Source organism: Eptatretus burgeri, chromosome 16 (genome assembly GCF_056783735.1).
Source record: "Eptatretus burgeri isolate ZD-2024b chromosome 16, Ebu_testis_v1, whole genome shotgun sequence".
In the NCBI taxonomy this organism is placed as follows: domain Eukaryota; kingdom Metazoa; phylum Chordata; class Myxini; order Myxiniformes; family Myxinidae; genus Eptatretus; species Eptatretus burgeri.
Window position 1 is genome coordinate 44,527,196 of NC_140976.1, and position 21,657 is coordinate 44,548,852.

General features: G+C 42.9%; 1 protein-coding gene across 4 annotated transcripts in view; it reads left to right on the plus strand.

Moving 5' to 3' along the window:
* LOC147011000 (acetyl-CoA carboxylase-like) overlaps positions 1-21,657 on the plus strand; it is a 171,849-nt gene that overhangs the window by 62,320 nt on the left and 87,872 nt on the right. For all 4 annotated transcript variants that reach the window (XM_085858679.1, XM_085858680.1, XM_085858681.1 and 1 more), the window contains 9 exons: positions 6,134-6,304; positions 6,496-6,657; positions 6,793-6,956; positions 8,900-9,050; positions 10,997-11,100; positions 13,102-13,183; positions 17,625-17,770; positions 18,097-18,247; positions 18,332-18,466. In XM_085858679.1, coding sequence (XP_085714805.1) covers positions 6,134-6,304; positions 6,496-6,657; positions 6,793-6,956; positions 8,900-9,050; positions 10,997-11,100; positions 13,102-13,183; positions 17,625-17,770; positions 18,097-18,247; positions 18,332-18,466 — 1,266 coding nt within the window. The remainder of the gene's footprint in view (positions 1-6,133; positions 6,305-6,495; positions 6,658-6,792; positions 6,957-8,899; positions 9,051-10,996; positions 11,101-13,101; positions 13,184-17,624; positions 17,771-18,096; positions 18,248-18,331; positions 18,467-21,657) is intronic.

Here is a 21,657-nt window from a genome sequence, read left to right on the forward strand (position 1 = left end):
TCCACACACAACCCTCGCGACTTTGCGCCCAGAGGGAAAGGCAGCACCTCTACGTCGCCCACCCCAGAAGGCGAAACCACCAAAGCCACGAGCTTGGACCACACCAGCTACGGACCCGAACACCGACTCAAAAGACAAAGGACCAAGACCAAGTTCCAGCTCGAAAACCACCAAAGAAAGACAGACAAAGGCCACCCCGAAGACCAAGACACGAAGCTCGCGTGCTGTCCGCCTTATATCCCCTGGGACTCAGCGCTTCGCCGCTCCCCGTTTTCAGCTCCGCCTCCCTTCGAGCCTTTTCGAGAAGCTTCTCGAAAAGGGGCGTTCCTCAGCTCCTATCGCCTCATTCCTCGTATCCACCAATCGCGAGCGAGCTGCCTCGCCCTTCCACTCACACCAAACGCGGAGAAAAAGGCGGGAAAACCCGCGCACCATTGGAGGTTTCTTTTCTCGGTCTTTTTACTCGCGTTTTCGGACGGTTTTCGACGCGGAAAGGGTTGTAGCGTGATTTGTGAAGGATGGTGTTTGATAGCTGGCGTAGTGGCGAAGATGGTTCGATGGTGGCGTACTTGTTGTGGCGATTGTAGCGTGGTTGGTGGTGGTTGTTGTTGGTGTTGTGGTTGTTTGGGGGGCGAAGTTGGTTGCTGTAATGGTGGTCGTGATATGGTCGGTCCAAAATAACGATGGCCACAGAAAAACCTACCTCAAAGGGTCACAGCCCGGTGAACACGAAGAAATCCCTCTAAACAACGGTGGGGAAACCTATCTGAACACTCAATTACCGGAATAACTGATCTAAGGAACCTTTATGGTGTTCTGCGAATTTCCACAGCCGTAACAATATATACAGGCTAACCCCTGCTTTAGCTGGGATAATGGCCTTAAAATGCTTGTTGTTGTTGAATATATATATATATATATATATATATATATATATATATATATATATATATATATATATATATATATATATATATATATATATATATATATATATATATATATATATATATATATTTACAGTTGTGGGGGTAAATGGAGGAATTTCATAGGAAAGTTAGCATTGAATGGAGTTGTTTGGTCCGTGGATGGGTAGGAGACATTTCAATGTGAATTAAGTAGGGAAACTGTGAGCTTAAGTGTTGCATGTCACCACATGGGGGGTGGTGCAGTGTTAATTCGATTGGGATAAAGGTAATTTTTCCCCAGTTTGTGATTGCCCCACTGTGACCTATTCCTATGTTTTTGAATTTAAATGCCAACCATGAAGGAGTTGCGTTTTTATACCAACAACAACCAAACCCACAATGAGGCAGATGCCTCGAGCAAGCGAGAAGCCCCGCCTTCCTGGGTTTTGTGCGAGCGAGTCACGCCCTGGAGGTGGACGGTTGTTCAGTGTGACGTCGAAGAGAGATCGGGAGTGAACACACAAGTTCGGTGTGACGGATGCACGCGGTCGAGAGAGGAACGTGGCTGAGACGGAGGATCTCGCTTTGCTCTCCTTTCGGCACGACAAAATGGCTTTCCTTCGACGCATGAAAAAGACTGCAATTCTCGTGTTCGTGCTGAGGCAAATTGGCTCTTGGTTGGGTTGTGAGAGACCTACCTCGAAGCCTCGTGTATATCACTGAAGAGATGGCGCGATTCTGCAAAGTCATGGCGTCTGTGAGGACGATCGACGAAGAAGTGGCACGGCGGTTTCTGAGCCCTGGTGTTGAATACTGCTCATGAATTGCCTGACGTACATTTCCCGCTGTGAGAGTTGCGACTTTGCACCATTTTGGGCGCATCTACACATTTAGGATGAAGCACTTCGATTCCAAGTTTCATAATTACCATCTCTGGACCAAGCTAAGTGCCAGAATAAAGGGAGGATTTGCTTTGCTTTCATTTTGATTTCTCCTTGTCTGTATCAAAGTCTGTGTAGAGGTGCCTCGACTTAGACTTTAGTTTACTTCATATGATTGTTATTACATTTGGAATTACCCTTGTAAATATTTCTATTGTCATTGAATCCCCGCGTTTATTTTAAGTCGCTGTGTCCATGTATTTGTCGTGGGGTTCGAGTATAAACCCCCTTGTGCTGTGCTTCCATGTCCCTCCATCGCTCCGCCAGTGCTGCGCCCTGCCCCTACCGCATGTGTTATCGTCTCTGAGGATCAACGTTCGCCTCCTAAGGAAAACCGCTCGGCTATCTGAGCTGGCTGGTGCTAACCGCCCGTCCACCACAATTCGGTAGGGGGGATTAACTTAACCGCCAGACCCGTGACAATATTATCGGTTTGGAAGGGTTAGAATGGGGGTAATAAAGATCATGAGGCACAAAGTTTATTTAACACCAACTGCAGCCAGTTGTGAACCTATTTATGGAAGCATGCATGGCACAAGGTGGTGGTGCACTACCGACTTGAACAGATGGAGGGGAGAGTGAGACAGAATAGCTTCTGGAATGTGGTTCCACAGGACGGGGGAAGCGAGGAATTGATGATTACTTATTTCGGAGTGCATCAATACATCTGGTGAATAATTTTAAGAGGTACTGTACATCATTAGATTAGATTTTCATTTTAAGGTAGTGATGAAAATTGAATTAGGTCTCTTACCATCTTCTTATCAAGTGATGCCTCCCCTCTCCCTTGGAAAGATACATAAAACGATGAGCACACGACGTGTGTGCGCGCATTGTCCCAGATGACGTTCCCTCGGTGGTTGATACATTAGACCTGAGCCTTGCCGACTGAGTCCCTATATACAGGTGTATGGTTCCTTCATTTTGAATATGCTTCTTTCCAACGACAACCAGTTGTGAACCTATTTGTGGGAACATACTTTCAACACGGTGAAAATTTTTCTCAATTACTTTACTTACCAAAGCACTTAAAATTTGCTCTGACCTCTGTTTATATAAGGCAGAGTAGTGTAGGTAGATTCTTAGTTTTTGAGGGAGCTTGTCTTTTTAGTCTTAATTACCATCATCCATAATCACGTTTCCTGCTTAAATAATCAAGATGACAGCAATTTGAAAGAACAAAGAGAGAACATTTGTGAAATTTCTGGTCAATGTAAACATCAACCTTGTTGAAATTTAAAGATGATTGGATGTATACTATGTTGTTGTTTGCCCGTTGAGGACAATATATTTTTGAGAAATGAGTCGATTAAAAAAAAATGATGTCTTCTGTTGGCTTCATGCGTGGAGGCGAAAATAATTCTGCACTGAAAGAATATGAAAGCAAGCTCTGACAGCATAGGTGTTTCCAAATCTGGTGAATACCTTAGATCAGGGGTCTGCAACCTTTCAGAAGTGGCATGCCAAGAGTTAACTGATGCACTCTTATTTAGGATCTGCGTGTCATTAGTACATTTTAAGCTCACCTGGAACGTAGTTTCGGGGAGCTTATGGGATGGCGCGTTGTCCTTCTGTCTGTCTGTCCGTCCGTCCACAAATTCTTTCACCTTCATCTCTGAAACTACACAAACAATTTCGATGAAACTTTACTACAACGTTCATCACCGTGTATGTACCAAAGTTTGTTCATGGCATTAAAAAAATCTGGCTCTCAGGGTGTCTATGGGTTGTGCCCCCCAAAATAGGTATTTGCTTTCTTCTCAGAAACTATACATGCAATTTTGATGAAACTTGACCACAACCTTTATCATCTTTGATGTACTAAAGTTTGCGCATGGCAAAAAAAAAGATCTGGGTCTGAGGGGTTCTACGGAGGGAGTTTATGGGGGAGTTGCCCCCATTGCTTTCTTATAGAGGTATTTGCTTTCTTCTCATAAACTACACATGTAATTCTTATGAAACTTGACCACAACCTTCATCACCCATGATGTACCAAAGTTTGTTCATGGCATTAAAAAAAAGAGATCTGGGTCTGAGGGGGCCTATGGGGAGAGTTTATGGACAGGGGGGCATGGGGTTGCCCCCTCCTGATTTCTTAGAAATGACAAACATTTCTGATGAAACTTGATGCAACCTTCATCACCCGTGATATACCAACGTTTGTTCATGACATTAGAAAAATTAGGTTTGAAGGAGTTGTAAGGGGGGGATTGTTCCCCAAAATATGTATTTGCTTTCTTCTTCGAAACTACACACACAATTCTAATGAAACTTGACCCCAACCTTTATCACCCGTGATGTACCACAGTTTGTTCACGGCATAAAAAAAATCCATAGGTATTTACTTTTTTCTTCATTATATGTTTTGTGGGTCACCCATGCCTATCAGTGATTCCCTGGTTATCTTATCCAGCTGCAACCAGGTGAGCAGCCAGGAGTATTGCCCTATGTTTAACATTAATAAGAGTCTGACTTGCATTTGTCAGCTTCATCAATAAATAAATTAAAAGGCAGATCTTACCGTTTAGTGTGATCCTTCTCCTTGTTGTGTCTTGTTGAGTTCTCCAATCTCCGGATCTTAGTTTGAGATTTTTAAGCAGCATGCAAACCTATGAGTGTTCAGTTTTTAACCCTCTCTGGGAGGGACAGAGAACTGACTTCATGTGTGAAAATATCTGTTCACAGGTATGTAGATCCAAATGTTGAGAGCAGTGAAAATGCCACTTTCTTCAGTTACATTTTTACAGGCAGAGACTTACAACAAGTCACGAAAGAGATCTCGGTAGGCTCAAGTGTGCACCGCAGATCCCTAAACTTTGAGGCCCATACACCTGAGCATTGTAACTCGGTGAGCTGCATTTTGAAATCTTCAACTCCCATCCACGAAAACACTCAAGTCCATGTTGTTGGTATCGGTTATCTGGTTTAATTAGAAAGGAAAACTTTGGGCCAAAACGTTTGAAATCTTGAAATCTGATGGAAGATTCTGATGCGAGTTCTTGCATGTACATTTCTCTCAGCAACACTGACAGTGCGATGTGTCGATAGTTATTTAGGATGTTGAGAATAGCAGAAAGTCAAGGTGTCAATGTCCTGAGATAAAAACAAATGGCACGTTTCACAAGAAATGCCTTACATGTTTCAAAAAGATCCATAACGATTTGGCTTGCAGATGGAGGTTGAGTTTGTTTAGATGCACGGTGATGTCAGTTAGGAATATTAGTTGCACGACCCATTTGTCATCGACCAGTTTGGGGTGGTTTTGACATTTTTCTGACAAGAAGATCTTGATTGCATCAAGACGTCCACAAAGCATACCAAAACCTTCCCACGGCTTAGCCAATGAATGTTGCTGTGAAGCGGAACGTCCTTTTATGCACGGTACATCTCAAGCAGAGCTTAAAATTGCCGGTGCATCAAGGCAGATCGAGCAACAAGAAAATTCACTATCTTCACCACTGTCATCATCACATTATTAAGCTCGGAATTATAAATTTTGGCACAAAGATTTTCTTGATGAACAACACAATGAAAATTTACTGTTGGGTGACCAATTTGATCCTCAACGATGTTTACATATCCCTTATGTTTTCTGACCATAACAGGGGCACCGTCTGATGTCACAGAAAATGTTTTTCTGATGTCAATTCCTCTTTCCTCAAAATGATTAACAAACGTCATCATCATATCTTCCCCTGTTGTTGTACCATGCATGGGTTTTAGGCAGCATAGCTCTTCTCAAACTTCGTCTGAGTCGCAGTATCTCTCAACAACTGCAAACCGCGGAACGTCATTTATATCCACACTCTCATCAAGTGCGACACTAAATACCACTATCTTTTAACACCACCATCTGTTGTTTGTTGACGTTTTCTGCCATTTCGCTTATGCATGTCTTCACTGCTCTGGTAGACACAGGTACGCCTTTAATTCTGGAGATGATTGTGTCTTTATTGGGCAAACCATTGAACAAAACATCTGAACAACCGAGAAAAGCCTCTTTTATATATTCCCAGTCTGTAAATGGCTTTTAATGTTTTGCACCACATTGTGCAATTTTTGTCAATTCCTTCTGTGGCTTGATTTATTTATTTATTTATTTTTTACTGACAGAGGTGTTAGTACAGACACTGCTTTGCTTTCTGAACTTCGCTATGGCCCGTTTGTAAGCCGAACTACGAGCATAAACAAATTTGGAACTCATTGGGATGATTGTTTATTTTCCTGTTGTTGTGGTTGTGCTGCACTTTGTCATGTTGGTGTTGTCCATGTGCTGTGCTGCAGTATGCAATTCGGCTTGCCAAGATGGTGGGCTACGTGAGTGCTGGAACAGTGGAGTATTTGTACAGCCCTGACGGCAGCTTCCATTTCCTTGAACTGAACCCACGTCTACAGGTAGAGCATCCCTGTACGGAGATGGTGGCCGATGTAAACCTTCCTGCTGCACAACTCCAGGTACCAGCTTTTATCCAGATGTTTGTGCAGAATAGTCGTCGATTGTGTTTTAGTCTGTGGATATTCTGTTTTGACTTTCCCAATATCTGATGGTGTCGTGATTGGTGGACCAATTTTATCAAATATAATTTTATTCGTTAAGTGATAGGTCCTGTTGCATGATTCGTACCCATTCTTGCCCTTCCCTTCAGATCAGCATGGGGATCCCTTTATACAGGATCAAAGATATTCGTGTGCTTTATGGCGAGGCTCCGTGGGGGGACACGGTAATTGATTTTGAAGCTGCTAGAAACGTGCCGATTCCTCGCGGACATGTCATTGCAGCGAGGATCACTAGCGAAAACCCCGATGAGGTGTGTCTGGCTTTTTCTGTTCATTCTGAACTCTTACAGATATTCACATTTTCTGTCATCTTGGCAGTACCCATTCACCTGCATATTGAGCAATTTGCTCTTTAATGAGAAACTGTGTTCTTTGTCCCACCACAGGGTTTCAAACCAAGCTCTGGCACGGTTCAGGAACTCAACTTTCGTAGCAGCAAGAATGTTTGGGGATATTTCAGTGTTGCTGCATCAGGAGGTCTGCACGAGTTTGCGGACTCACAGTTTGGCCACTGCTTCTCTTGGGGAGAAAACAGAGAGGAAGCCATTTCGTAAGCTTCACACTACCTGCGACTGTCCAGTTTAGCCTTCGCTCTCCAATGTCCTTTTAATATCCCAAGATAATGTTCATCTGCACGTGATGTAAGCATGCACTTGGCAACCAATCAGGAACCCCAAATAGGACGACATAGCTGCCCTCCACATAAATGTATGGGAGATGAAATGTCACATTTAATGTTTCATGATGCATTTTAATAATTGAGATGTAAAATGAAAACCTCTATGATCATCAGATATAGTAATTTTCATGAAAAAAAAGAAAAAAAAAAAGAATTTGGTTTCCTTTGAACAAGTAAATGCCTGGTGTTGGTTCAATGGTTGGTGTGGTGGGCATGGGATCCTAGGATCCTGAGTTCAAATCCCACTTGACTGTTGAATTAATACCAGGTGGGGTTGACTCTGCCTGTCATCTTTCCGAGGTTGGCAAAATGAGTGCCAGCATGCTGGTATACTGTGTCGGAGTGGCGACCTGTCCAGGATTGTGCTCAATAGCCAAGGAGACTTCTGAGGCAGCACCAATGCTCTGCCCAGAGTATGGTCCCAATGGATGGATGGATGGAACAAGTAAAACTGGAGTTCATGGAATTATTTTTATTTTTATTTTTTAATGAGTAAGCACTGACAACACAAATCGGTGCCCACTAAAACCATGAAAATGGTACAAAAGTGTCTGAGGAAGAAGGAAGAATTGCAGTGTCATCCCCCATACGAGGAACATGCCTTCCACGGCTTTAGCGACACTGTATCCACCCTCTTCCCCAATGGGCGTAGTTTGGTGGTTGCCATTGGCTAAATACAAACTCATCTGCCTTTTGATTGTTGCCATTGACTAATACTAGCTCACCCGCCTCACATTAAGGGTTCTACTACCTCTCTCAGCTACCTGAGTTGCCACAAACCAGTTCAATCTGGAGGGTGTTTTTTTTTTGGGAGACACTATCTCCTTACTGGATGGCCGTTGGCTCCCGAAGGGAGCTCATCCGCCCTTTTTTCCAGGTGTTATTTTTAGTCCTGGCAGGGTGTCAGTCACCCTCCCGACTCGCAAGTCAGAGAGAGGTGTCGGTTTAGTCGCCGACAACCCGACCATGTTGCAGGTAGCACTGGGTTACATGTTACCAGTGGCAGTCCCAAAAGACTATGGGGTAAGGTACCAGTCTTTTTGGATCAGGATTTTGGGTAAAATCAGTCTTGAGAAAAAGGACATAGAAAGGGTCTTTAAAGCCTTGCTTTGTGTTCTGCACTAAACAAACAGTGCTTGGGGTCTTCATATTTGTCTGAATGCTGAATCTCCCAGTTACTCTGCCCTCAGGGCACGAGACTGCATAAATATTTTCCCAAGTACCGCTGAACAGAAGATCAGACCCCATTACTGTCGTGGGTACGCGGAAACAAGTGCCATACCAGCAATTGTTGCATGTATCCTGACCAACAAGAAATACATGCCACATATTAACCTGTCTGTGATGCACAAAACAGTTCTGGTAGCAGCCAGGAATACTTTAAATAAAAAAAGGCTTTTCTGGCTAAACACTTGCATAGGCTCTGCCTATTAGGCATGGGATTAGCAGAGCTCCAGCCCCCTACTTCTCTCTGTACGATTGTACTGCAGCCCTTTTATGGACCAGCCTACCCTGAAGAGGAAAGCAAAACAAAAAAATATATAATATATATGCAAATCTTCGTACAACTATTTGAACTTGGTTTGGACTCGTGCTTTGTGACAAAAGGCAATTTTTTTTTTTTTTTTTTTTAAACAAATTGCTTGGTCCATATATAATGGCACGTTTTGCCATTGCACAAAAAGAAAACATTCTTAATTTCTGGGCCACCCTGGACCCGCTATCCAGTCAGACCAGTGATTTACGATAGATATTTGTACCCATATAAATCTTGCTTTTGTTCTTCCTCATTGTTGTTCTGTGCTTCTCTGTAGAAACATGGTGGTGGCCTTGAAGGAACTGTCCATCCGAGGAGATTTTCGAACCACTGTAGAATATCTCATCAGGGTCCTGGAGACCGACAGCTTCCAACAGAACACCATAGACACTGGCTGGCTTGACAAGCTTATTTCTGAGAAAGTTCAGGTTTGGACATACACTTGGAGGCTCACAGAAGGGTTTGTATTGCTACAATAATGACAAAACCAAGTGATGTACTTGGGTCCTACTATGTTACTCATTTTAACATTCCAAAGATATAAATGAGATATCCTTCAGCCATTTTTACATTTGTAAAATCTCAATTCGTGGGGATCGTAGTCGGCTTGCTGCAGAAATTTGTTTTACACATTGGGTGTTGTCATGTCATGAAGATTTGTCATTGATGTAGGTATTTCCAGGATTGTCTACTTTGACACATTCTTTTATCTCGATCATCTTTACTCTTTAAAATGTGAAGTGCATATGGGAGTCAAAATGTTATTCTCTCTCGTTTTGAAAAAAAATTATCTTTTAATGTTAGACGTGATTTTTATTCCGATGGTATCAGTAAACTCGTCCACTTCTGGGGAGATTGTGACTCACTGCATATAAACTATATTAAAGAAGGGGACGAACATACGACGTAGGTCTTGACCCTTTGAACCCTGGCGGATGGTTTACCAGCAGCTATTCAAACCTTCATTTTCCTGACCTGCCAGATTTTTCTCCAGGTCGCCAAAGGTGGGCAAGCTGAAAGTCCAAGGAGCTCAGGGTTCAAAGGGTTAAGTTTTTCTGGCACCAGACCATTTTCCTTCATGGTTCGTGGGGGAGGGGGGTTGGGGGGGGGTACATTTTGACTCCCAAGTACATGTTTAGGTAAATGTAGTCCATTCTTTGCGACCAACAGCCCATTAGTTTGAATTCAACAACCTTTCGGATTCTTTTCTGGGAGCGGCAATTCGATGGACAACCATTTGCCAACCGTCTACATATTAAACACCTGTCAATAGTGGAATTCTAACTCCCTCCTGCAACCTCCATACATTACCCCTTCTGCTTCCTATATTTTTTCCTAACATCTCCTCCATTGATCCCATCTTTTGTTTTTAATCTTCCCTATTTCATTTTCTTTGATTAGTTTTCTTCTTCTCCTCAACCCATGTTGAGTTGCATTTGTTTCTGAGAAAAATGAACAATACTGCATTGTTTCCCCCCTCCCCCGCGAACCTTTTCTTTTTCTATTTTCAGTTAGAACACCTCATTATCCCCACGATTCTTGAAAAAAAAAAAGGGGATATTGTAATCGGCTCCGTTTGTTTGTCTGTCTCTCTATCCGTCCAACCGTCATGCTATCTCCTCCTAAATGGTTTTGCAGAAATTCACTAAACATTGTAGTTATGATCACCACATAGCATGAAGGTACAAGAGCAGTGTCATGTTTGGCCCCGTCCCTGGGGCAGGGTCAAAAGGTCAAATCCCCCCCCCCCAAAATTAAATTGCGGGCACACTTTTAAACATTTTTTAAATGAAGCTTTGTGTGTGCAATCAAAATTGAGGGATGCATGAAATGTGTAACAATATTTTTGATTTGACCCCAGTTTCATGCCCGGGGGGGTGGGGGGGTGGGATTTTAGGGTAACAGGTCAACACAGGTAAAAAAAAAAAATTCAAACTCAAAATTTGATATTGGGTCATTCCTGGTGGATCCTTTTGCTATCTTTCAACATTGCTTTATGTGAGAAACGTGGGGATTTGCGATGGCGTGCCATGGACTTCACTCCAGTTGTTGGCTGTTCGTAAAAGGGAAGCAGTTGGTGAGAATACTGTACATAGATAGGTGTATCATCCAGGTAGTTCTGAGAACCAGTGAAGAAATTGCATATGATTGTTACTTAAATGGTGATGTGAAAAGATGTATTGGCCATGTGCCAAGCTGTACCTACGCTGGCAGTGCCATTCTGCTGAACAGTGTGCAGGCATCATGGCTCCATGAGGTGTTGTTTAAAGCAGAGAAGATCTGTACTGTGCCAGTAATTTGTATACAGCAGAGAAAGCCGGTACTATGATTGCTGCTGCTGTTTTTTTATGTTTGTTGTTTTGCTTTTTTACAGGCGGAGCGTCCTGATACTTTGCTTGGTGTTATATGTGGGGCCCTACATGTCGCAGATGCTGCATTCCGCTCCAACACGTCTGATTTGCTGAACTCCCTTGAGAGGTTCTGATCATTCTAATATGTTAGAAGTAGATATCTTTGCTTTAAACCTTCAGTGTTATATGGCAACCGACAGTTTTCCATAAATTGTGCAGTTTCTGTGTTAATTGTTTCTTTATGTTACCAGTGTGTTCAGCATTCTTGCACGTCAACAGTTAACAGCACAATAATTATTTGTTCATCAAGTTGCTCAAGCCGAGCAGCTTGGGCTTTAACCCCCCAGTTAGTGTCTGGTCAATGGAATTAATTGGGCAGGAAATGTGTTCCATTTTATTTATTCATTTATTTATTGGCCCTCCAAACACACACCTGATTCTTTTTTTATTCCTCCGCCGCGAAGTTGCCGGAGATGTTTGTTTTTTGTTTAAACGTTTTGTTTTTCTATGCAAGACGGGTTAATTGAAGAGCAAGGTGACAGAGGGTACATGTTGATGTACTGACACAAAAGTTATAGGATAATATTTGGATGCACAAAGATGAATGGCCATGAGGAGGAGAGAGAAAATGGATGGAAACACAGAAACCTGCAAATATATGGGGAAGGGTTAAAAAAAATAGGCATGTTGGGGGTTGATGGACATGGAAATGGAGAATGATCAGAGGTGGTGGTGAACTATTAACTTGAAGTCTTTTGAGGGAATAGTGGAATTGAATAGATTGAAGAAGGAGGTTCCAATGGTCAGAGAAAAGACAAAGAATGGAATGGAGGTGAGCAGTGAGCCTGGATTTTCAGAGTTTCACAAGAAGGGGTTTCTGGAAGAGTGCATTTGGCCTGCAGGGAATGGGGAGATACTAACCATAAGATGATAGAACAGAAGGAGCAAGACCTGGCTGAGGGGAGGTTCTTGAAAACATTGGGGCCACCAACTTGCCTGTGATGAGAAAATGGCATGCCTTGTGCTTCTGCTTCAAGAGATGCCAAGGATGGTGAGAGCTTGAGATGATTCTACAAAATCTAGGGGCACTAATCAGATGTGATGCAGGGGCACCAATCATAATGGGAGAGTAGTACTCTTTTGGCCTATTCCTTATCTCCATCAGTGTCCTGTGCTTTTGTACACATATATGTATATCCGATTTCATTTGACTTGTTAAATATCGTAGAATGTCAGCATACTCACTTGTGCCATCATTTGGAGGATTAAGAGGTGACTTCAGTTAATCACACACAGATGTCACTGGAATCAGTGATCACATGCAAATGACTGATTCCACAATCGAGGACCGTTTTCCTGGACATGCGGAGACAGAAAATGAAAAGCCAAAAGTGGCGGTTACGTCCCAAAATGGTGTGAGTACCATGAACAGTGAAGGAGCTGATTGGAGCTTGCTAGTGAGAGTTTCCTCCACTATTTTTGCTTCTCAAGAATGCAGGCAAACGGCAATTAGTTCTTCTTGAGACTGCATTGAACAGCGGGACACCCAGCTCAGATAAAGCATTTCTTCCCATGAGTGACTGGCCATTGTGATTATTTTGATCTCCTCAGACAAATATGTCATTGACATTTCAGAGGGACATCCAAAATTGTACATCTAAAAACTGCTTGCTGGAAACCTAAAATTGGATATGTGTGTGCAAGTTTGTTTATCACTACGAGTAAATACCCGTTCCCTTCGGGAGTGTAAAACGGTGTCAATACCCGCTCCCTCCGCTAATGGTCGGTGATTAAACTACTTACAGTATTCTCCGTGTACAGGCAAAGTCGCAAGTCGTCTCTGCATGCTCGCTGTGTGGAGGGGGAGGGAGGAGGGGATTGTTTTGTGTCCGTGGCCTTGCCCTCAGTGCGTCGATCATGTATGCAAAATTTGGTGGAGATTTGCCCAGCTGTATTCAATTCTATAATGATCAGACATGCGTACATCCACACATACAGAGAATTGCCTTATTTTAGGATGATGATAAGGGAGGTCTTCATTTGTGGATTCAATTTGCTTCTCGAAATTTTGCTTTCTGCTTGGTGACTGTTTTGTGATATTTGTTATTCTGCCCTTTCTTATTATCAGGGGACAAGTCCTTCCTGTTCACATGTTTTCCAACACTCTTCCAGTACAGCTTATTTATGATGGTGTCAAGTATGTACTGCAGGTGAGAAACACATACTCACTAACTTGAGGTTATTATTTTTAGGGTAATATTGAATTGTGGTATTGCTTCCAAAAGAAAATGCGTGTGCGTGCGTGCGTGCGTGTGCGCATGCTTGCTTGGGTGCCTGTGAAATAGATAGGCTGACTTGTTTCAGACAGTGAATGGGTTAAAGAAACCAAAAAGAAAAGGTTCTCTAAGAGAATGCTGGTACAGGTATTCCAGAAGCTCATTGGCAATACAAAGCCTTCAAAATGATGTAATCTGCCCCAGAATGCTCGGCGGACGCACAGAAGCACTGAGCAACGAAGTCCATCGGCCGAACTTGTATCAATCGTGCCAGATAAGGATTGTAACATAAAATCCGGGCCAGATAGAGTCTAAAAGAAGCCGAAAATACTTGGAAACATACCTGGGAGAAAGCGGTGTGCCTATGCACATTGAAAGATTTTGAGAACTTTCTGATCAACTCACCAAAAAAGCTGATATCTTGCTGCGCATACTACAAAAACTCCCTGCAATGTGGGCCCGTCCAAGGTCTGTGGATGGTGCATTCTATCCATCTTCCCCGATCATCCCTGCCAGTGAGTGGACTTTGATTTGATGGACTTTGAAAATTTGCAAGTGAGAGAGGGGCAGGAGGGCGCCTGTGGTGTCTTTCGTGCACCAAGGGTCTGATGGGGGGCTGCGTTGAAAGTTTCCTCAGAAACAGTGCCATTTTCCACAAGCTGCATTGTGGACTCGCCCACATCAGATGTGGACCAATGAGGAAGTGGCTCGCACGAGATGAGACGAGGAGAAAGCGAAATCCTGAGGGGAGGAAGAAGAAGACAGGAGTGCAAGGGACAAGATGAAAAAAAGGTGAGATCCTGTGAGGACAAAGGTGCTTGTAGCTGATCCTCATCCTTGGGAGAGAAAGCCAGATCCAGAGAAGAGAAAGGAGCCTCGAGAGTGTACGAGAAGAAACTGAGGAGCTGGTCCTCGTCAACGCCAAAAAGCTCGTTCGGAGAGGGGCAGAGTGTGTGAAGAGAGGGAGGGGCCCCGTGGTACAGAGGAGGACAGTGTGGAAAGCCCATAATGCTGTTTGGTTCATGGGGAGCCGCTGGACACTTGGGCCCAGCAAAAATGTAGCGAGCTGCTTGCCGTCGCATATCTTGCACGTCATAGAGGACTTGCCTACTGGGTCTGGACACCTCAGAGATGCGGCTACGCCTCCCATCGCATCGCCACTCTACTGCCAATCTTCCCCATCCTGCCCCCCTCCCCCAATTCTGTTGGATATTTGGACTAGCACAGCCCCGTTGGGCTGTGTGAGGTGAGGAAAAAATAGAATCGACCTAATTTTCTTTGCTCCGTATTTTTCTTTTATTTTGTTGTCAAGTTGTTTTTGTTATCGTCTTCTCAACTGATTGAATGAAGGCCATGTCTTTTGTGTCAACAAGATTGTACAAGAAAGACTATGTGTTGCTGTTAAATCTGCTCTTTTGTGCCTTTTGCGTTCTTGCCTGTAAGTACTTGCTTTTCAATGATTGTTTGCTTGTGTATGTAAATAAATAAATAATTGTTGCTTGCTATTACGTCCACCATCGAAGGTGAAGGAAGTTATATTTTCACCCCTCTCTGTTTGTTTGTCTGTGTACAGGATATCTCAAAAAGTTGTGGACGGAATCAAACGAAACTTGGTGGACAGGTTGGGTGTGTGACCATGACAAATTGATTCGATTTTGTTGAAGATCCGTATCCGGATCTGGATACGAGCGTTACTTAATTTTCTTTAAATTAATTTTTCACCATTGAGAGATAGGGCCAAAAATGATATATCGCTTGATATTTCAAAAATGTATTTGGCCTGATATGTTCTTGTGGATCAGGCATTACGTGGCGGAGGTATGCGCTCTACTGAGTGCTCTTCTAGTTTCAAATCTGTCTTGGTCGTCCTTTCCTAAAATTGGTCCGACACAGTGTACAAGTACAGTTAGACAGGAAGTTGTATGCTACCTGATTTGCTCTGTTAGCCGGTGCTGCACCCATCTGTTCTGCTCGGCAGCAGATCAGCAGGTCTGGTGTCGAGGGCATGGCCGCTAGTTAGGTTGCTGTGCCAATAGAAAGGTATCGCAGAAACATCGAAGCATAACCTTGCTAGGCTGGCAGTCTAAGTCAAGTGGCTACGGCTGTGTGAGAACTACAACCCATTGGACAGTTGAGTTATCTGTGGTGGGCGGCCTCAGGACTGTGTATTCAGGCGAAATTTGAGTGCTTCCTCTCATGGCGAGTCTCAAACTCTGGGCAGTAACAATATCTTAAGGATGTTGGATTCCACTCTTTTCTCTCCAGGACTGTATACTACCATCTCAGGTCATCCTCCATCCCTACCTGTGATATCCTCTACCCCCCCCACCACGACCTCACCCAACCCTTGTACTTGCAGTTTTCATCCCGTCCTCTCTCCTAATTCTTTTGCCTTTGTCCACCTGCTACTCCATTGCTCCACTATCAGTATGTGCCTTTCTCCCCTCTCTCTCCTCACTCTTCCATGAGCCAAAACTTTGTCTACAAAAAACCCGAATCCGGTGAAGTTGTTTTGAAGACGAAAATTCCTTTGTTTGGTTTGTTTAAATGGGGAATGGAACTGTGATTGATGCGATTGAGCAATTTATTAATTTTTTTTTTAGAAGTGGAGAGAACTGAAAATAAAGAAACAACCAAATATGGTGGAAATCGATCAAATAGAGAAGTTGTTTTATAGCTACCAATGAGTGCCTGGACTGCATCTTTACTGATAGGTCAGAAGTGATCCAAACAGTTTGAGGTATTGGATGATGAGGAAGAAAGTGTTGGATTCAGAAGATGCTCGATAAATGCACTATGAATGTATATCTCATCCATCGTTGGTTCATTGCTATGCGGCACATGGCTGCAGGTTTGCATCAGTTCTCGCAGGGGTGTGACGACACCACTGATGCAGTTCCCCATTGTAGGTTAGAGCAGGAATTGGTAATTTGTTTAGGGTACTGGGGATAGCCTGCCGACAATTCATGAAGGGTAGCAGATGGGATATCTGAGGGACAGCATATACATTGATTGCTTGTCCAGCCTGCAAAGTACCAGGGTTATAGCTGGGCTGAGATTGAGACACGGGCACAGAGAGCTCAGACGCAAGAGTGCCTACCTCGAGGTTATTCTGCCAGCCAGTATCTTATCCTGAAAGGCAGCAGCAAATTGCTTGGCTGGTGATCGAATTGGGGTTTGGGGAAGGGTAGTTTTAACCCTATTTCAATTTTTTATGAGTGACAGAAAACAGTGTTAGATTTATCGTATTTTTTCTCTTTTGGCAACAAAGTCGAGGCTCGTGGAAGGGGTGGAACACAGAACAGAGCAGAACCGAACAGAACAGGAAGAACACAGTAAGGTCGTGGGATACAATGGAGGGACAGTTGGAGGCAGAATGGGCACAAGGAAGAATTAGATAAAAGGGAGGAGGAGGAGGACACAGAGGGTCAAGAAGTTTGATACAAGCTCCAACACAGCAAGAAGAGGAAAGGAAAAACTTGGTAAGAAACAGAAATGGACAAAAAATAAAATGAACAAAAAAAGAGGGCGAAGGAGAAGCGGGGAAAGCACAATGACCTGGAAAGGAATGGGTGTGCTCAGGGAGGGCGATTGAGGGTAGAAAAGATCATGAGTATAGATGGGAGATGACTTGACATGGTGGTGAACAGCCAGTCATCTTTTGAAGCCCTGGAAGGAGAAGTGAAATTGAACAGACTCAGGAAGTTGGTTCCGCTGATGAGAGAAAAAAGGAATGAATGAGTGGAGATGAGCAATGAGCCTGGATTTTGAGAGTTTCACCAGAAGGGGGTTACTAACAGACTGCGAGCACCCTTCAGAAACATGGGTGGGACCCGAAAGGAGCAAGTTAGACTTTATTTTTATATTCCTTTCTCATCTGTGATGTTATTATTGTATTCAATATTTAATATTTATATTTTGTTAAATTTTAACTGGTTAAAATTACTGTATACCCTGGTTAAAATAGGTGTACCATATCCCTGTGTCGTAAGAGGCGACCAGGGTTGCGTCAGGAAGGGCATCCGGCGTAAAACATGTGCCAAATCTCGATGCGGATCATACGGATGATCCGCTGTGGCGACCCCTTACGGGAGCAGCCGAAAGAAGAAGAAGAAGAAGATTTTGTTAAATTTTTATTTCAAATATATATATTTTTTGTTGTTTTAGAGTTGATGCACCCTGCTTTGGCAAGTAAAATGCCATTTGTTGATCCACTTTACAACGTAAGAGGGGGGCAGAATTGAAGTAGATGCCAAAGATGAGTAATATTTATGAAGTTTCTTATTACAAAAAATAACATTATTCTTCCCGAATGAATTTGACATTGTAAGCTTGCCATTGACGTCGAGTTGTGCTGGTGTTGGGTTCCCAACAGGTTACTCATCAGTCTCCGACCACTTACTTGATCATCATGAATGATAGCACCCTGGAGACCGATGTGCACCGCTTGAGCGACGGTGGTCTGCTTCTGTCATATGATGGCTGCAGCCACACGACCTATATGAAGGAAGAGGTTGGAAAGTAAGTTAGTGGGTAAACTCAGTTAAACAAAACTTACATTTATTATTTGACATGAAAACATTACCATTTTGTGCACAAGTACCAGATTGATTACATTTGAGAACATTCCATTCTTGGTTATTCTGATATTTAAAATTTTGAATTAACATTGATAGGAGTAGATGCAAGGTTTGCAGGTGGACTAATACTAGACACTCAAGTTGATGGAATTTGATTTTGAGAATAGTAAATTGATCTTTTCCGTTTTCCTTGTTCGTGAGAATGAGCCGTCATTTGCTGAATAAGCATCCATGTGGTACGCTTGTGATCTGTATGGCCCTCACTAGGTACCGAATCACCGTTGAAAATAAAACGTGTGTGTTTGAGAAGGAGAGTGATCCAACCATGCTTCGTGCTCCATCAGCCGGCAAGCTGCTGGGCTACTTAGTGGAGGACGGAGGACATGTTTTTTCTGGCCAGTGCTATGCAGAAATGGAGGTATCTTTTGTAGTGAAAGTTACTCTGACCCTGTGTCGTAGACAAAAGGCACACTTGATGATGTTCATACTTCACATGTCACAGGTGATGAAAATGGTGATGAACTTGATGGTGAGCGAGTCTGGTTGTGTACATTTTGTCAAGCGACCCGGGGTGGCCCTGGAGGCTGGTTGTGTCATCGCCCGCTTGCAGCTTGATGATCCATCCTGTGTGCACCAGGTGTGTTATCACTCAGTGTTACACAAATGGAGAGTTTTCAGGTAGGAACTCAGATTTGCAAAATGATAATAATTAGATCAACAACAACAGATTAATTCCGAAGCACTTTTCTTGGCCTCGCGCAAAGCACCGTATATTCAGGGAAATTATAGCAGATTTAAGATTGAAATTATATAAAGGCAAAGAGGCATTTTAATAATTTGTGCCTTTAAAAGATATTCAAACACTGAAGAGATTTGCAGAATAAACTGAAGGAAGAGGAAGAGAGTTCCATAACATGGACAGCCTGAAGGTCAAAGGTAGGTTAGATGACCTGCAGGGACGTCACCCCGTATGGTGGTAAAGAACCTGACAGAGCCTACAAATGTTTGAAAACCATACAGTTTGGGATACCAGAGGGGGAACTGTTAGTAAGGCAGAGGGCAGCGGAGAGTTGCTAAGGGAGGAGGTAGTATGGGAGGAGTAAGGAGTGGGTTTCACAGTGAAGGAGTTAGGAGGAGGTAGATTTAATGTGGGATGAATTTTCACCAAAGTTTGAAAAAAAAGTATGATTTATAATGGAAAATGAACCTCTTCTTCTTCTTCTTCTTCTTTCGGCTGCTCCCGTTAGGGGTCGCCACAGCGGTTCATCCATATGATGTGCATCGTGATTTGGCTTAGTTTTTATGCCGGATGCCCTTCCTGACGCAACCCTGGTCACCTCCTACGACACAGGGATATGGTACACCTATACTAACCAGGGCATACACCGGGCCCAGTACACTGGTACTCATTTCGCCGACCTCGGAAGGACGACAGGCTGAGTCAACCCCCTGGTGTGTATTAATTCAAGCGGCCAACGGGGCTTGAACTCAGGACCTTTTTGGATCCCAAGCCACTACCCTAACCACTACGCCAACACCAGGCTTATAATGGAAAATGAACAAGCATTGCAAAATGGGATTTTAAAAATCTGTAGGTCAGGGATGCTTTTAAATACATTGGATGATGGATGGAGTGCAGAAAAATTTAGAGAATGCAAGAAGGAAGCATTGTAACAGGTGGAATTTTTCAACACGGGATGAAAGAAAGGTCGAATTGAAATGAGGTTTTTGAAGAAGAGGAGCACGGCAGAGGGAGGAAGTGGAAGCATTTTAAGAGACCTTTTATTTTATTTTTTATTTTAAATTTTTTTTGAAGATTAGGGAAGAGAGGAGAAGAGTAAAGAAACAGTTTACAGAACAAAGTCATGAAGGTGAATGATGAATACCTTCACGATCAAAATGGGATTGGCAATGTGGAAAGGGAAGAAGAAGAAGGAATATGGAAGAGTCCATCCAGGAAGTCACGTGGTTACTAAAAAATAATTAATTAATTAAAGAGATGAAACAGAGTGTAGTTGGGAGTAAATTGAAGCAGTAGTGAAGGCATAGTGGAGAAAAGAAAAACTTAAGGTGATGATAAAATACAAGATCGTGAACACAGACAGGAAGAAGAAGGGTAGGCCTCAAGGAAACTCGATATGAAAAGATCGACGAATACTCACCAATTAGCACAAGTTTTAACACAAAACCGAACTAGAAAAATTACCCCCGTGCGGGAGTGACGGTCATCTCTGCGAGGAAATATATAGCCTCCTGAAGGTAGGGCAGTTTTTGCAAACTTTGAAGTCACGTGACACGAAAAGGATATCGAATCTCGAAAATCCGGCCTGACCAAATTTAGATATTGTCCCATAGATTCATATGCCACAATCAAATTCAAGATTGCTTGAGAAATGTAGGAGGAGATAGATTTTGAAAATCGTCATTTTTGCATTTTTTGCCAACTTTGAAGTCACGTGACACGAAAACGAAGGCGAATATCGAAAATCCGACCTGATCAAAATTTAGATATTGTCCCATAGATTGATATGCCACAATCAAATTCAAGATCGCTTGAGAAATGGCGGAGGAGATAGATTTTGAAAATCGTCATTTTTGCATTTTTTGCCAACTTTGAAGTCACGTGACACGAAAACGAAGGCGAATATCGAAAATCCGACCTGATCAAAATTTAGATATTGTCCCATAGATTGATATGCCACAATCAAATTCAAGATCGCTTGAGAAATGGCGGAGGAGATAGAATTTGAAAATCGTCATTTTCGCAACTTCAAAGGCCTCGTGACGTTGACCTTGACCTTCGGTGACCTTTAAAGTCATACCATCATGTACGTCTCATCGACCTCTGTCAGGATCACTTAATGACCAGATCTCCCGCTTCAACTTCATTGTGAACGGACGGACGGATCATCATCTCTCCTCTCAACACCAATATTATTAGGTCATGCTCGAAGAGATGACCTAAAAACACAGTAAACATGAAGATAACAGTAAAATTGCAACAAAAATGACTGGAAAACTTATCTTTGATTTAGTCAGCAGGCACCCTGAAAAGAACCGCAACCGTCGCTCAAGACCCAAAAGCAGAAGTTGATCAATTATCACACCAGAAATAAAGGCATTGATCTTCTCCATTTCCCTTTTCACAAATAGTGTAGTGGCAGAGTTCCAAAAAGGGCCCTAAAAATGGAGATAGCTTGCACAACTTTAGAACAAGACAAAATAGGTATCATTTTGTTCATTCGGATGTCTGCTTAAAGAAAAATGATGTTGTACTCGTGAAATCTCCTGCTGACATGGTATATTAACCCCTTACTTGCGGCATACATGAAAAACATGAAAAATTCAAGAAAATTCATGAAAAGTTTGTCGCTTGTGTTCGGATTTGCTCTATCCATGTTTAAAAAAAAAAAGTGTTGTTTTTGACCATTTCCTTTTGATTCTTAATATTTTGAAGCCATTTAGACAATTTTTTGATTTGGAAGAGACTGTCCCGGATATGTTCTCTTTCTTGATGAGCGGTGGTTTTGTCGTCAGACGGTCAGAAAACAGTTTCAACTGCGTCCCGACTGACCAAGCCTTGGAACAGAGTATCAACCGTGAAGCTAAAAGCATAGGTGGTGTGGTCAATTTCACCCTGAGGAAAGGTGCACTGCTGCGTTGGCTCATCACTAGATATGTGACTGGCGAGTATTCCCAGTGCTTCAAGTCGATGTACCAGACTACAAAGTCCAAGAAGGGCCATGAAAAACTTTGTGCAGCACTTCGACTGGACTTCGACCTGTCTTCTACATGATATGAATGAATCTGCTCCTGCTGAAGTTAGGG